Genomic DNA, 15,516 nt, shown 5'->3' with positions numbered 1-15,516 from the left:
AGCCTCCAGTTTGGGAAGCCTTTTCTTCCTCTTGTGTCTCCTTGGTAATGTGTGAATTCCTGAGTCCTTGTTGCTAATTTAGGCTAATTCATGAACTTGAGCTAATTTATGAAATCTTGGTCTTGGCCTCTAAAAGGGAAGAGGGTTCTTTTCTATATAGACATAGGGAGAGCTAGAGGCTGAGGTCTGACAGAGTTGTAAAGGGGGCCTCCACACAGACACAGATCTAGTTCCATGGAGAGAGGCTTATGCATTCATGTAGCTCAGCAGGAGAGGTGGAAACACAGACCAGTTGAGGGGAGAGGGGGACACCGGAGGTGCAGAAGAAGATAAAGAGGCAGCATTGGATGGGAATTCAGAAGGGAAGAAGAATCAGCACAGGAAGGAGTAAGAATGTGGAGGAGAGAACTCGACCTATGCCTTTGCAGGTACTGTGAGTCATGTGGACTCTTTCAGTCCTTTGGGACTTACCCAGAGGAGGTAGCAGATAACAACCCTGTCCTTTCTCCTTGCTGAGGGACCCACCCAGAAGAATAATCATCTAAGTTTGAAGGATTGTATAGGTCCTTGGAGAAGGTGAAAGCCCAAGAGAGAGGGAAATGGTGTTTTGACTTTTTATAGCCTGGAGTAGGAGTCCTTTGCACTTGCAGCCTGGGTCAAATGAAAGCTGAATGGAGTCGAAGGGCACAGGGCAAAGCAGATCTTTGGACCATCCCACTAGAGGCATCCCTCCAAGTTGCTATTTGTTTGTTTGTTTGGTTTTGGTTTTGTGGGGCAATGAGGGTTAAGCGACTTGCCTTGGGTCACACAGCTAGTAAGTGTCAAGTGTCTGAGGCTGGACTTGAACTCAGGTCCTCCTGAATCCAGGGCCAGTGCTCTATCCACTGCGCCACCTAGCTGCCCCCTCCTCCAAGTTGCTATTGACCCCTTCTTGACTACTTTTTGGCTCCAATCACTCACTCCATTCTGGAGTCACCTAAGCTTATCTATCTCTAGACTATGTCTTTCCATCTCATTTACTAGTTGGTTGGTTGTTGTCCTTCATTCTCCAAGAGGACCAAAAATGACATTACTATGTTAGAGTCAAGCTACAGTGTCTCTCACTGGCAGATGAGAGCAATACGAGCCTAGAAGTCTCTACCACAGTTTGGGCACAAATAGACCATGAGAATATTTGGGGTGGATTCTATAAAGTTGTGCATCTTGAGTTTCTTTGGAGCTACTGCAATTCTGCTTGCTCATAGAACACAGCGCCAATGTCTCCCATGTCACAGAATCAATTCTAAAGTTCTTCCCAGAGACCCTGACAGTGTCCTTGCATCACTTCTTTTGACCACCACGTGAACTTGCCTTGTATGAGAGTTCTCTGTTCAATAGTAATGTAGGCAATCATATGTTTGGCATTCCAACCACATGGCCAACCCATTGGATTTGCACTCTTTGCAGTAGAGTTTTGTTCCGTCAAGGAAACATTTTGTTTCTTGAGGAACAACAGGGGGGACTGTAACGATTGGAATAACGCCACCTGCTGGATACTAACTGTAGAAGAGTTCTGCCCATGAAGCGAAGGTCTTTGAGGGCAAGACCAGGAGTCTTTTCTTCAGGAGTCAGGAAGTGACGCGGACTAGTGGGAGGAGGAAGGAAGAGACTGGCGCTCAGTCTCGCGCTTTTTCCTTTGGACTCTGGTGGAGAGCGGAGCTAGAAATGTGCTCTCCCTTTAATAGATAGGAATCTAGGCCTTTTTCTCTCTCTTTACCAAATTCTTATTCTCCTTAATAAATGCTTAAAAGTTTAACTCTTGCTAAAGCTTATAATTTATTGGCGACCACTCATTAGATATTTTAGACAGTTTAGCTAGAATTTTAACCCTTAACAGTTTGAATGCTTGGTAGTAGTTTAGTTCCAGAAAAGAGCTCAGTTTCTAGCACCTTATCTTGCCAGGTGATCTTCAGAATCTTCCCAAGATAATACAAATGGAAGCAATTCAGTTTCTTGGCATGGCTGGTTTACTGTCCAGGTTTCATAGGCATACAACAACTAGAATGAGAGCCTGGGATATGCTTTGCTGAAATCTAGGTTTACCAGGTCTATTGCATTTTTCTTATCTACCAGTCCAATGACTGTTAAAAAATAGTAAATGAGGTTAGTCTGCTCAGACCCATTAATGATATAGCTTTAAAAAAATTAATAAAGTATTTTACTTTTTTCCCCTTACATGTAAAGATAGTTCTCAACTTTTGTTTATACAGGCTTTCCAATTTCAGATTTTTCTCCCTCCCTCCCTTCCCTCCCCCCTCCCCTAGACAGCAGGTAATCTGATATAGGTTTTATATATATATATATATATATATATATATATATATATATATATATACACACACACACACACACACACACATAATAACATGAATCCTATTTCTGCATTAGTCATCGGTCCATGGTTTATATTGTAGACTCCAGAAATCTCCTCTTTTTTGACAATTGGGACAATGCTCCTTTGGCACATCCATGTTCTTTCAGCGTTCACTGTCAGTGGCTCAGAAATCACAGTGCTCAGTTTTTTCTGAATACTAGAGGTGGTGAGGTGGTGTAGTGGATGGAGCACTGGACTTGGAGTCAGAAAGGCCTGAATTCAAATTCTGCCTCAGACACTAGCTGTGTGAAGTCAAGTGATTTTGCCTCTGTCTTAATTTCCCCACCTGTAAAATGGGGATAATTATTATTATCCCACCTCCCTCCCAGGGTTGTGGTGAGGATTAAATGAGAGAATCATTGTAAAGCACTTAGCATAGTGCCTGGCACATGGTAGGAACTATATATAAGTTATCGATGATGATGGTGAAGAAGAAGAAGAAGAAGAAGAAGAAGAAGAAGAAGAAGAAGAAGAAGAAGAAGAAGAAGAAGGAGAAGAAGAAGGAGAAGACGATGACGACGATGACAAAGTTCATCTGGACCTTGGACCTTGGACTCATTGAGGGCCACTAGGTGTTCTGTTATTATTTTCCATTTTTCTTGAGTTTTAGCCATTGCCCTCCTATTCTCCTTCTCTATCACAAATTCTAAGATGCTCCAAGGTTCCCACAGTTCTGCTTTAGTGGATGTTTCCTTCTTGTTGGTCAGAATCAGGTCCAGAATAACAGGTTCCCAATACGAGTGTTCCACATTAAATTTTAAACTCTGGGGTAGATTAAGACTGCAAGTTCCCTTTCACTGCAGTCCCAGCCACACCAGTCCTCTTCAGACATGCCCATTTCCTGATCTTAATTGCAGGCTATCTCCTTCTGGAGCATCACCCCAACCCCACTCCAGCACAGTTTGTCCAGCTCCTCTGGCTCCTCTTATCCATTTTCACACTCCAACTTTTCAACTAACACTTCACCAAAGTCGCCCCTCCCTTAGAATGCTCTTCCCTGGAAATAGCTCCTCCTAACTTTCCCTGACACACAGGGCCAGTGGGAGGAGGAAGCATGTTCTTTGCTGCTATGGCTTCTTCCAGGGCATTCCTCTACCACTATTCCTCAAATGAAATCATGTATGCCAAATGCTTTGGAAATCTGCAAGCCTATATAATAAGGTCAACCATCATTATTTCCTTTTTTCAAAAATATTTTTATCATTATTTTTTGTGGGGCAGTGGGGGTTAAGTGACTTGCCCAGGGTCACACAGCTAGTAAGTGTCAAGTGTCTGAGGTCGGATTTGAACTCAGGTCCTCCTGAATCCAGGGCCGGTGCTTTATCCACTGTGCCACCTAGCTGCCCCCTTTATCATTATTTTGTTGTTATTGTTGTTGGTTTTTGGTGAGGCAATTGGGGTTAATATCTTTATTTCTTAATGACCTCTCTTGTTCTGAGGTCTGTGCACCCCATTCATACTAATCTCCTCATTTTCATTTCTGCCATCTACTAAAGTCCAGGTCTTTCTCCCAGCTAGCAATGTCAGAGACTAGCCCACAGTCTTCCCCTCCTTGTCTTCCCCTGCCATCATCCCCAGGGACTTCATTATACATTTTAATGAGCCCTCTAACAGCTTAATAACAGGATTCCTCAAGCATAACAATCTCTCTCCCCCACTTCAGCCCCAAGCCAGCAGATTTCACAGGATGAAATCAACTGGATTTCCTAACGTTCTCCAGATGTCCTGGAGCAGTAACAGAAAAGTCAGATGGTAGGGGTTACCTAGGAATGAAGATTTCGTAGCCCAGGAATGGGAGGAAGTTAGAGGGGCAAGGGATGTTAGAGGGGCAAGGGATGTTAGGGTTTAGACCTCATTATCTCTTGGAATTGCGCTGCGTCCAAGATTGGACCACACTCCTAGTTTTTCCTGAGTTTTCTCTGGTTGTCCCCCATGCCCAGAGGCAGCCATTTCTCTTCTCATCTCCACCTCCTGGCTTCTCTCGCTTCCTTCAAGTCTTAGCTCAAGTCCGCCCTTCTACCCTTTGTACAAGAAGCCTTTCCTAACGCCCCTTATTAGTGTCTTCTTTCGGAGACAATTCCCAATTTACCTTGTCTATGTCTCGTTTGTAATCTCGTTGTGTTTTTATGTTGTCTACCTGGGAGCTCTTTGAACACAGGGATCTAGGGACCTTGTTTTTGCCTTTTGTTTCTATCTGCCATGCTCAGCACAGCGCCTGGCACATAGTAGGTGCTTAATAAATTGACTGAATCCCACCTTTCCCACTTTCTCACTCATGCTCTGGCTTCATTTACTCTTTTTTGGTGTGTGTGTTTTGGTTTTTTTGCAGAGCAATGAGGGTTAAGTGACTTGCCCAGGGTCACATAGCTAGTAAGTGTCAAGTGTCTGAGGCTGGATTTGAACTCAGGTCCTCTTGAATCCAGGGCCGGTGCTCTATCCACTGTGCCACCTAGCTGCCCCCCCCATTTACTCTTTTTTTTGGCGGGGCAATGGGAGTTAAGTGACTTGCCCAGGGTCACACAGCTAGTAAGTGTCAAGTGTCTGAGGCTGGATTTGAACTCAGGTCCTCCTGAATCCAGGACCGGTGCTTTATCCACTGTGACACCTAGCTGCCCACCTCCCACTCCATTTACTCTTTTTTTTTTTTTTTTGGTGAGGCTATTGGGGTTAAGTGACTTGCCCAGGGTCACACAGCTAGTGTCAAGTGTCTGAGGCTGGATTTGAACTCAGGTCCTCCTGACTCCATGGCCGGTGCTCTATCCACTGTGCCACCTAGCTGCCCCCACCCATTTACTCTTACACTCAACCTTGACCCCTCAGTCTACTACTTTAATATTTTCTGACCTGAAAATCCTCATCCCTGGGTAAACCCCATCATCTGATTTCTCTGCTCCTGCTCCAGGGCTGCTGGGTGTCCCAGAAAAAAGTCAGGAAGTACAATTTATTTTACCCACTACAAACTTCTGGTGCCTAATCTCAGCTAGACCCTTGCTGCCACTCAACAGTCTTTCTGCTCTATACTTATCAATTTCCTATCTCATTCCCCACTATTCTTATCCTTTTCTTCAGCCCCCAATGTCATCTTTTTTCCCCGGTACTTACTTACCAAAGACGACTTAGCCTTCACTGAGAAAAATCTGACAGGAACTTCTTTATCTCCTCGCATTTCTTCCTCAAATCATATCATTCCCCATTCATTCCTTCTTCCCTCTAGTTCCGAGGATGTGATGTCCCAACACCTCATTAAAGTGAATTGTTCTGCTTGAGCCCTGGATTTCATTACCTTTTGCCTCCTCCAGGACTTTGCTCCAGCAGTAAGACCTTCTCTTTGATGTGTTTTTAATTTCTTCCTCAGTACTCCCTCCTTCCTATCTGTCTACAGTCATGCATAGGTCTCCCCAATCTTAAAAAAAAAAAAAGCCTTCCTTTTGTCCTTCTGCCCCATCCAGCTACTACCTCATCTCTCTGTCTCCCTTGACTGACAAAAAAGAGAGAAAGCAAAAAGAAAAAAAGAAAAGGTGTTGTCAGTTTTGTACAGCTGGGCATAGATTTCCCCCCCCCCCACATTACTCTGCTAAAAGGACTTCAAGATGAATGTGTGTAAAAACTTCTAATCTCTGAATTCCATTTACACGGTAGGTCGTCAGTCCTCAACCTCATATCTCTGCTGCTTTGACTAGTCTTGATCACCCCCTCCCACTGCATACTCAGTCCTTCTTTGGCTTCCAAAAGAATACTCAGTTCGGATTCTCCTTCTCTCACTGCACCTTCTCCATCTCTGTCACATCCTCTTCCTGACCCATTAAGATGGATATTTCCCAAGCCTTTGTCCAAGCTCTTCCTTTCTCGGCATTCTTTCCATGGATACTCAGTCATTTCCATAGTGATGCAAATGATTCCCAAATCTTCACCTCCAGTTTTACCAAGCTCCAGGACTGCATCTCCAACTGCCTAAAGGACCTCTCCGGCTGACTGGCATTTCCACTAGCAACTCAAACTCTCCATGTCCAAAACTCATCCTTGCTGAGGGTATTGCTGATTGTAAAGGGAACACGAGAGAGAGAGGCTGGTTGCCTAGAAAAGACTAAGGGAAAAAGAAGACACCCCAAGGAGGGGACGAAACTGGGCTGCTTGGGGATTTCTTCTTAAGGTGGAAGGAGAAAAGGAGTTCACAGGTTGTAGGGGTTAATAGAGCTTTCCAACCTTTGATGCATGCCATAATCCCTGTATGACTTGTACAGTGGTTATAATAGTAGCTACTATGTGCCAAGCACTGGGCTAAGTGCTTTTTTTTTTTTTTTGGTGAGGCAATTGGTGTTAAGTGACTTGCCCAGGTCACACAGCTAATAAGTGTTAAGTGTCTGAGGCTGGATTTGAACTCAGGTCCTCCTGACTCCAGGGCTGGTGCTCTATCCACTGCGCTACCTAGCTGCCCTGGGCTAAGTGCTTTTAACAAATATTATCTCATCTGATCCTCACAGCAACTCTTTGAGCTAAGTGCTTTCATCATCCCCATTTGAGACAGAGGTTAAGTGACTTACTCAGGGTCACACAGGGTCACCCAGCGCTCTATCAGCTGCCTCGAAAACATGTCTTATGGTGGTATTTTTCCTTCCTTACAAGTCTTTTCTTTATGCTGTGCCCTATGCCTAGTGTCTCATCCCTCCCCTCTTTACCTGCTCTATCCCTACACATTATTTAAAACCTGACTCAAATGTTACTTCCTATGTAAAGCTTTCCCTGAACAGCCTTCTTCCCTAGACTGTGTCTCAATGGACAGTTGATTAGTATATTTATCATGCATAATTGAATATCATAGTGAGCTGTCTCTGTCTTATCTCCCTACTAGACACTAAGCTCTCTTACCTTCCTGACACCTTTCAGCTTCTCGAAGGCCTAGCACTGGGCCTCGATATGATATGTACCTAGCTGGTTTTGAAACTGAATCGATCACTTTCTTTTTGTTTTTGTTTTTGTTGTTTTTGTGGGGCAATGAGGGTTAAGTGACTTACTTGCCCAGGGTCACACAGCTAGTATGTGTCAAGTGTCTGAAGCCGGATTTGAACTCAGGTCCTCCTGAATCCAGGGCTGGTGCTTTATCCACTGTGACATCTAGCTGCCCCCAATCAATCACTTTCTGCCTCCTCTCATGGACATTGGGCTACTGGTCTTAACTCCCTTTAATAAAACCGAGGGCTGAGACTGGGCCCTACCTAGTTTATCCTTCTGTCACCAGTGCCCAGCAAAAGGCCTTGCCCAGAGCAGATACTTCATAAATGTTTGTTGAATTGAGTCAGAATGAAATGATGTGAGGCTTCGGAGGAGAGAGTGGGACAGGATAGGTGAAGAGCATGGGCAGAAGCCACCAGTCAGTATTCCCTATGCTTTGAATATGTTGCTGAGGAAGCCTTGGGGGGTCGGGGGGAGGGGACGATCAGAGGGAGGGGGACGGGCAGTTGGCCAGGAGCCTGGAATGCTGGGACCAGAAATTAAAATGGAATCTGTCCCCGGGAGAACATTCTGATGACCTTTGGTAGAATGGGCGGGACAACACAAACAGGTTAGGAGGGTATTACAGATAGGATCCAATAAATAGATGGACTAGAGGAGGATTTAGGAATGGAAAGAACCATCTCTGATGGCTATTTAGTGGGATCTGGGCAGGCAAAAATAAGTTCGAAGTTGAGAACTTTGGGTATGGCGAGCTGAGGGGCTGCATGGCCAGTTGGGTAGAACCCTAGACTTGGAATCCAGTAACCTGGCTTCCAAGCTGGTCTCAAGTCAAGTCAAGTCAAGTCGAGCATACATGAATTATCACTCTGCAAAGTGAGAGAAAATAGGGCTCAGTGAGAACAGTCTTGGAGTCCTAAAGGCTCTGAATTGTCTCCAACCTTGTAGAAGGGGGACCAGAGGCTCGGTGCTTCTCCTTGCTCCCAGGCTGCATTCTAAAACTATGAATTCCAGCCCTTCGGATTTGTTTTGGTGAAGGGAATGTCTTAGCTGGAATTCACTATACCAGTGACATCACAGATCTGCAAGAAAACCCACGTGGAAGGCTCCGTGCGTGGGTGCAGGGCTAGGCACTGGTGAGAGATCCCAGGGTACCAAATGAAACGGTCCTTGGCCTCAAGGGGTTTCCATTCTGCTGGGGACAAAATACCGTTTGTACCCAGATTAAGCAATGTCAGGTAAATGCCAGAAAGAAGTATTTACTGCTGTAAGAGCCTGGGGCATGAGGGCTGGCTGGAGACGGTGACTAGCTGGGTGTGACCAGGCCCCGGCCCCTGCGCTCCGCTTACCCTGGTTCCTCTCCTGTAAATGGAGAGAAGCCTCCAGGTCCTCCCCAACTCACTGCGTGGGAAACGAGCGCCTGGATTCTAGACTGGAAGGGAGGGAAGGAGCGAGGGCCCATGGAGCCCCAGCAGCACCTGAGCCCCGCCCACCCACCCAACTGAAGCCCCACTTGGACGGAGGAGGGACTGGAAGCCAGGCCTCCCTTCTGCCTCCAAATCCTGCCTTCTTCCTAGGCCCTTCCTTTGTCCTTCCATTACTGTCGCTGTTTTGACTGGACGGTCAAGTTATTGTTATGGGGGGAGGAGGGGGGAAGACTGGAGAATTTTCTATGGGACAAAGTCATCTCCAAGAAGTCCCTGAAAATCTCCTTCGCTACCTAGTGCTACTTAGACGCTTCTCCCACGGAAGAAGCCAATAGCTGCTCCTGGTCCGAGGGTGACCTACAGGAGGCCTGTTGGGGAGGGGGCTGAAGGCCAGGGATATGGGAGGGGAGAGGTCAGGACCCTAAGGCCTAAGGTCCGGCCCCGCCCCTCATTTAACTGAGACCCAGAAAGGATGCCCAAAGGCATATACAGATAATGTGTCCAGCTGACCATCGTGGGATTCGAACTCTGGGCTGGGGAGTCCAAGTTGTGCGTGCCCCTGGCACTGCACCTTGTGGCCAGTGCGCTAGAAAGTGCTGGGGGCCAAAGGCCCCCTGAGATGTGATGTAGCCACGTCGTGGCGGGGGCGGGGGGGGGGCGCGATAGGGGGGGGGTGTCCCTATCACTTGGGGCTGCGTTTCTGTCCAGGGGAGGCACTGGCCAGGCCAGGCCTGGCCTGCCCTAAGGGGCGCGGGGGCAGCCCACCGAGCCCCAGAACCATCGGGAGCCTCCCCAGCTCCGCGAACCAGACAGTGACGAAACGGCGGAAGATTGTGTGCCGCCGCCAGCGCGCCCCCCGCCCCCCCAAGCCCGGCCCAGCCAGCCGGCTGGTCTTGGAGAGTGGGCAGCTGCCTCCTGCTCCGGCCCCAGCCCCGGCCCCCCTCCGGTCTCCTCTACAGGAACGCAGCAGGTTTGGCTAGCCTGGGGGCTGGGGCTGGGCCGGGCTGGGCTGGGGTGGGGAGGGGGGGGGAATCCCGTGACGCGGCCAGCCCCGCCCCCCCGGCCCTATATAAAGGGGTACTTGGCGCGCTCTGACCCCAAGCAGCTAGTCCGAAGCAGTAAGCAGCAGCAACCGGGAGGCAGTGGCAGTGGAGGAGTTGGCGACAGGAGCAGAGGGCACCTGAAGCCAAGCCAACCCAACTCAACCCAACCCAACCCTACCCAGCGATCGAGTGAGTGAGCCAGCTTCATTCCCTCCCAGCGAGAGCCCGATCCCCCTCCCCCCCCCCCCCCCCCAGGCTCTTGGTAAGTGTGCTGCCGAGGGCTAGTCGGTGGGCTGGGGTGGGATGCTCTGCCTTGCCCTGCCCTGCTCTGCCCTGCCCAGGGCTTTCCTGAAGCCCCGACATGCCGTGCTGTTGCATCTGCCGGGCCGGGACCTGTTGCTGGCGGGCTAGAGCCCCTACTCCCTTCGCTCCCCCTCTGGTTTTGAGACTTAGTGCCCAAGCCCCACCTCCTCCCCCACTCCCTGCCCTCCCAATGTAGGCTGATGCAGAGGCTGGTGACTGGGGTGGGGGGTGGGGGTCAAGGAATGGACCATCTCCTCACCTCAAGCTCTGGCAACTCCCGGCCCATCCGGGGTTGGGGGACGAGGGTCTGTTTTCGTTCACTCCTTGGCTTTGCCACCTTCCCTTCCCCTTCCACTCAGTTTGGAGCCACGCCCATTGAACCCTAGCGGGGGTGGGGAGGGGCTGGGAGCTTATCATCTTGCCCTGAAGGTGGACCGAGAGCCCTTTTGAGGCTTGGGTGTTGGCCTCTGCTGATCCAATCTCCGATGCTGAAGGTGAGAATTGAAGGGATGGGGTGGAGAGCCGGAGGACTCTGGGGACCTGGAGTCCAGCGAGGTCAGCTGTCCTAACGCGCCACTGACTCTCTTTGGCCAAATGAAGACTCCCCCTCCCCCAAGTTAGGGAGAGCAGCCCCCTTCCCCCTGGAGTCTGGAGCCTGTGAACAGTCAAGTTTTTATGGCCGGGAGGGGAGGGAGAGCAGGGGAGATTGCCAGGTCTTGACCTGCTGTTTTGGATCGAGCCCGGGGCAGGGAGTGTTGGGCCAGGTCTGCTGCTGGCTGCCCCAGCCAGCTCCGGGCCACAGACTCGAGGCCCAGCCAGGCCCTGGCAGCTTTCCTTCACTGGAGGGGGGTGAGCCTCTCTTCCACTCAGGTGGCCTCTGTTTATCGTAACCTTGCGAATTAGTTCCTTTGTGAAGGGAAACTGCAATCTTCTCATTTCTGAGGCCGTCAAATAGTCCCCCCTCCCTTTTCTGTCACCAGACCCTTGAGGCCGGAGGGCAAGATGCTCCGCCAAGCCCTGAGGCGCTTTGGGCAGAAGCTGGTTCGGAGAAGGGTCCTGGAGCCAGGCTTGGGGGAGAGCCGCTTTGCCCGATGCCTGAGCACCCTGGACCTGGTGGCTCTAGGTGTGGGCAGCACGTTGGGTGCAGGTGTCTATGTGTTGGCTGGTGAAGTGGCTAAGGACAAAGCCGGCCCGGCCATCGTGATTTGCTTTCTCGTGTCGGCGTTGGCTTCAGTGTTGGCCGGGCTCTGCTACGCGGAGTTTGGGGCCCGAGTCCCCCGCACTGGCTCAGCTTATCTTTACAGTTATGTCACTGTGGGGGAGCTTTGGGCCTTCACCACTGGCTGGAACCTCATCCTTTCCTATGTCATCGGTGAGTTGAGGGGAAGGAGGGGAATCCGGCCACATGGGGGCCAGAGGATATAGGGGGATTGGAAGGCTGTGTGGCCTGCATCCCTCTTTCTGGCTCGAAAGAGTGGAGCTGGCACGGCTAGTGTTAAGGGGGTCATGCCGACCTTTTGCTTCTGCCTCAGTCCCTCATGTACCTTTCCCCCCTCAGGTACTGCTAGCGTGGCTAGGGCCTGGAGCTCTGCCTTTGACAATCTGATTGGGAACCACATTTCATTGGCCCTCCGGGGTAGTGTCTCTCTGCATGTGCCATGGGTCTTGGCGGAGTACCCAGACTTCTTTGCTCTTGGCCTTGTGCTGCTGCTCACTGGTGAGGGAGAGGGCACATGAAATAGAGGGGTGGGCATAGATGAGAGCTACAAATAGGAAGGGGACTGCTACGGGGTGACTTCTGGGGGCTGATCTGAAGTTGCCACCCTCTCACAGGGCTGCTGGCCCTCGGGGCCAGTGAGTCAGCATTGGTGACCAAGGTGTTCACAGGTATGAACCTGCTGGTTCTGGCCTTTATCATTATTGCTGGTTTCATCAAGGGTGATATCCACAACTGGCAGCTCACACTGAAAGACTATCAAGAGGCTGCCTCTGGACCCAATGGCAATAATAGGTAGGTAAAGTGTGTGGAGAGTCTTGAACTAAGGTGGGCACCTTGGGGGGACAGTACAGCCTAGTGGGAAGAGCACCAGCCTTGGAAAGACCTACTGGTTTCAGCTCCCCTGTGGCTGATGTGTAGCTTCCTGAGCCTCAGAGTTGTTCTGAAGTTCATGTAAGATAATGGGTGTGAACCCCTTTGCTTTTTAATAACATAAATGTTAGCCATTATTGTTACTGCTGCTGTTGCTACTACCACCAGCAGCAGCACTTTCACTACTACTACCACCAGCACTACCAGCATCCCTGGCACAAGCTTATGATAATGGTGAATGGATAAAACAGAGATTTTGGTTTGACCCTTAGGCACCCGGCAGTTTAGGCCGAGCCAGCAGAACTGAGGTGGCCCAAATGCTGGAGGAAGAAGCCTCATTCTTTGTCCTGGCTCATTCACCTCTTCACCCTTTTTCCATTTCAGCATCGGAAGTTTGGGCTCTGGGGGCTTCGTGCCATTTGGTGTAGATGGCATCCTCCGTGGGGCAGCCACCTGCTTCTATGCATTTGTTGGTTTCGACTGCATTGCCACTACTGGTAACATGTCATTCTCCACCATCTGGGGCCTGGGAAGGACTTGTGCTGATGGGAGAGGGAGTGGGAGGAGGGGGAGGGGTCTTAGGGGTTCTCCATTAAGTTTCTACCAGGGCTAGGGGAAGGCAATGTCTCCCTGACCCTGGAACCTGTGATCCCCTAGGGGAGGAGGCACGGGACCCTCAGCGCTCCATCCCCGTGGGCATCGTAGTCTCACTGTTGGTCTGCTTTGTGGCGTATTTTGGTGTCTCTGCTTCGCTTACTCTCATGATGCCCTACTACCTGCTGCAACCTGACAGCCCCTTGCCAGAGGCCTTCGGTTACGTGGGATGGGCCCCTGCCCGATACCTTGTGGCTGTCGGTTCCCTTTGTGCCCTCTCCACCAGGTCAGTGCTAAATGGGGGACTTTGTCTGGACTAGTCAGAGCCTTGGGACAGCCAGACATAGCCCTTGCAGAGCTCCGAGAGAGGGCAGAACCCCTCCCTAGAGAGGCCTGCTGTATGTTCCTTCTGGGTCCTTATGACTCTCTCACTTCCCTGCCCCCCCCCTCCCGCAGCCTCCTGGGGGCTATGTTCCCCATGCCTCGGGTGATCTATGCCATGGCAGAGGACGGCCTTCTGTTCCGGGCTTTTGCTCGAATCCATTCCCGGACACGCACCCCCGTTGTGGCCACCATTGTCTCAGGCATCACTGCAGGTGAGAATCCCTCCTCCCCTTCCTTCCCTTCCGTCCCCCTGCTGAGCCTGCTTCACAAGCCCTCTTGATGCAGAGGCCTTCCACCCCCACCGCTGGGGAGGTGTGCCAAAGCTTGAAGGCCCCCTTCTCCTCCTCTCCCTCCTCCTAGCCCTGATGGCGTTTCTCTTTGAGCTCAGCGACCTTGTGGACCTCATGTCAATCGGGACACTACTTGCCTATTCCCTGGTGGCTGTTTGTGTTCTCATCCTCAGGTGGGCCCCATTTTGGGTTCTTGTTCTGCATGTTCTTCCAAATGCTGTTACAGCCCCAAGCCGAGGCTTTGCTGGGTGGGGGTTGGGAGAGGGGTGACAGAGGAAATCCCAAATACTGGGGAGAAGGGGAGGAGAGAAGAGTAGACAGGAGCTGGTGCTAGTCACCAGTCTTCCTGCTGCCTCCAGGTACCAGCCCGATGAACTAATGCAGCCAAAGGTGGATCAGACTGTGGAAATGCAGTGGCCACAGGAAGATAAGGAGGAAACCGAATCTGAGAATAAGGTCCTGAGCTTTCGGAGCCTACTTTGCCCATCCCACTCTACACCCACCCAGCTCTCTGGCCATATTGTCTATGTGACTGTCTCCATTCTTGGTGAGCAATAGAATGGGGGCCAGGGAAGAGGGGAGGGGCGAGTAGTGTGTGGTGTCCGGGGACTATGGGCAGAACCCTGATCATCTCTGGGCTTCGGAGGAGCACGTGCTTTGGGCTTCAATCTTCGTTTCCTTTCTCTGTCTTGTCTGTCCTATAGCTGTGGTGATGACGGGCCTCTGCCTGGTGCTGGCCCAGTGGTCAGAGGAGCTGTTGGCTGGAAACCCCACCTGGGTGACTGTGAATGCCCTGCTCCTGGCACTAGTCATTGTGATCACCGTTGTCATTTGGAGACAGCCGCAGAACCCAACTCATCTCCATTTCAAGGTAAGAGATTATTGAGGATTCAGTTTTCAAGCTGCCTGGGGAGAAGAGGGATCCCCAACGGAGAGGAGCCACCACAGTGTGCCATCTCGCCTTTATACTTTGAGTAGCAAGCCTTGCTTTTCTCCCTGGCACCCTCAGTAGTCATGATAGCACCTGGCCTGGGCGCATAGATGCCTCTTATTCTGCTCTCACTTCAGGTGCCCGCACTGCCTCTCCTCCCCCTACTGAGCATCTTTGTGAATGTTTATCTCATGATGCAGATGAAGGCTGGTACCTGGGCCCGATTTGGGGTCTGGATGGTGGTTGGTAAGTGTCTGTCCTTGGAGGGAGGGAAGGGGCTGCCTCTGGAGGAGCTGACCTCCAAGCTTTCTGCATCTTCCTCTTAGGCCTTTTGGGTTCTTGATGGAGAGAATGGCTATTCTCCCATCTCAGAGTCCCCTTTCCCCCCCCCCCCCCCAGGGTTTGCCATCTACTTCACCTATGGGATCCGGAACAGCCTGGAGGGTCAGAATGACCCAGTGCCCCCACCTCCAATCACACCCAAAACTCCTGAAGTGAGCAGCCCTAGTGCCCCTTCTGTCTGACTCGCACAGCCTGGAGAGAGACTGTCAACCCAACACTGGAGATTGCCTCTGTTTTTGCGTTCTTGCTCAACTCCTCTTCTTGGGTCATAGGGGACTTGGGCTGCTATTGGGCCAGGTGGGTCATGAGGCCTGGGGGTATCTCTCATTGGCTCCCTGGAAGGGTAAGGGGGGGGGGTTCTTATACAGAACTGTATTTATTGTGATTGAAGGATTGACCTTTTGCTGTTTCTTGTCTGACCTGTTTTTATGGTCTTGTCTACTTTGTGAGCTTTTTGAATTAAACAGAGGAAAATAAGAGCAGGAACTGTGTATCCTCTTCTCTGAGTTCTCCCCCTTCCCTTTTTTCTTACCTCTCAGGCATACTGGTGCCTGGAACTCAGCACTCCCCAAACCAAGGAGGGAATCAGCTGTCCTTAGACATAGGCATCTTGGAGCCGAGGCTCCATATGTCCTAAGCCCAAGGGCAAACAGATCAAGGAAGACATACCCTCCAGACATAAACCTTGAAGGCTGGGGCCTTGGGGCCTTTTCACTCACAGAGGGAGGAGAGGACAGTTCTTTTGTGATT

General features: G+C 50.6%; 1 protein-coding gene across 3 annotated transcripts; it reads left to right on the top strand.

The window, feature by feature from the left end:
• Positions 1 to 9,645: 9,645 nt before the first annotated feature.
• Positions 9,646 to 15,225, top strand: SLC7A3 (solute carrier family 7 member 3). 3 transcript variants are annotated; one of them, XM_043974208.1, is made up of 13 exons: positions 9,646 to 9,760; positions 9,896 to 10,022; positions 11,117 to 11,508; positions 11,695 to 11,853; positions 11,970 to 12,147; positions 12,610 to 12,722; positions 12,883 to 13,105; positions 13,276 to 13,415; positions 13,564 to 13,666; positions 13,853 to 14,040; positions 14,198 to 14,364; positions 14,562 to 14,670; positions 14,824 to 15,225. In XM_043974208.1, the coding sequence occupies exons 3-13, from the start codon at positions 11,139 to 11,141 to the stop codon at positions 14,946 to 14,948; spliced, it is 1,875 nt and encodes a 624-aa protein (XP_043830143.1). In that variant the 5' UTR covers positions 9,646 to 9,760; positions 9,896 to 10,022; positions 11,117 to 11,138; the 3' UTR covers positions 14,949 to 15,225. The 3 variants fall into 3 exon arrangements, with proteins under 3 accessions (XP_043830143.1, XP_043830144.1, XP_043830146.1); XM_043974209.1 differs by having other exon boundaries at positions 9,655 to 9,760; positions 9,893 to 10,022; XM_043974211.1 differs by lacking the exons at positions 9,646 to 9,760; positions 9,896 to 10,022 and adding an exon at positions 10,168 to 10,630.
• Positions 15,226 to 15,516: the final 291 nt, after the last annotated feature.

The sequence above is a fragment of the Dromiciops gliroides genome, chromosome X, assembly GCF_019393635.1.
Source record: "Dromiciops gliroides isolate mDroGli1 chromosome X, mDroGli1.pri, whole genome shotgun sequence".
In the NCBI taxonomy this organism is placed as follows: Eukaryota; Metazoa; Chordata; class Mammalia; order Microbiotheria; family Microbiotheriidae; genus Dromiciops; species Dromiciops gliroides.
Note: the sequence above shows the minus strand (reverse complement) of the source record. Positions and strands in the feature narration are given on the sequence as shown.

Bases quoted from the DNA above. Each gene is read 5' to 3' on its own strand.
- SLC7A3 (XM_043974208.1), top strand. From the start codon at position 11,139: ATGCTCCGCCAAGCCCTGAGGCGCTTTGGGCAGAAGCTGGTTCGGAGA. The intron at 11,509-11,694 runs GTGAGTTGAGGG...TTCCCCCCTCAG, and splicing joins CATCCTTTCCTATGTCATCG to GTACTGCTAGCGTGGCTAGG. The intron at 13,416-13,563 runs GTGAGAATCCCT...CCCTCCTCCTAG, and splicing joins TGTCTCAGGCATCACTGCAG to CCCTGATGGCGTTTCTCTTT.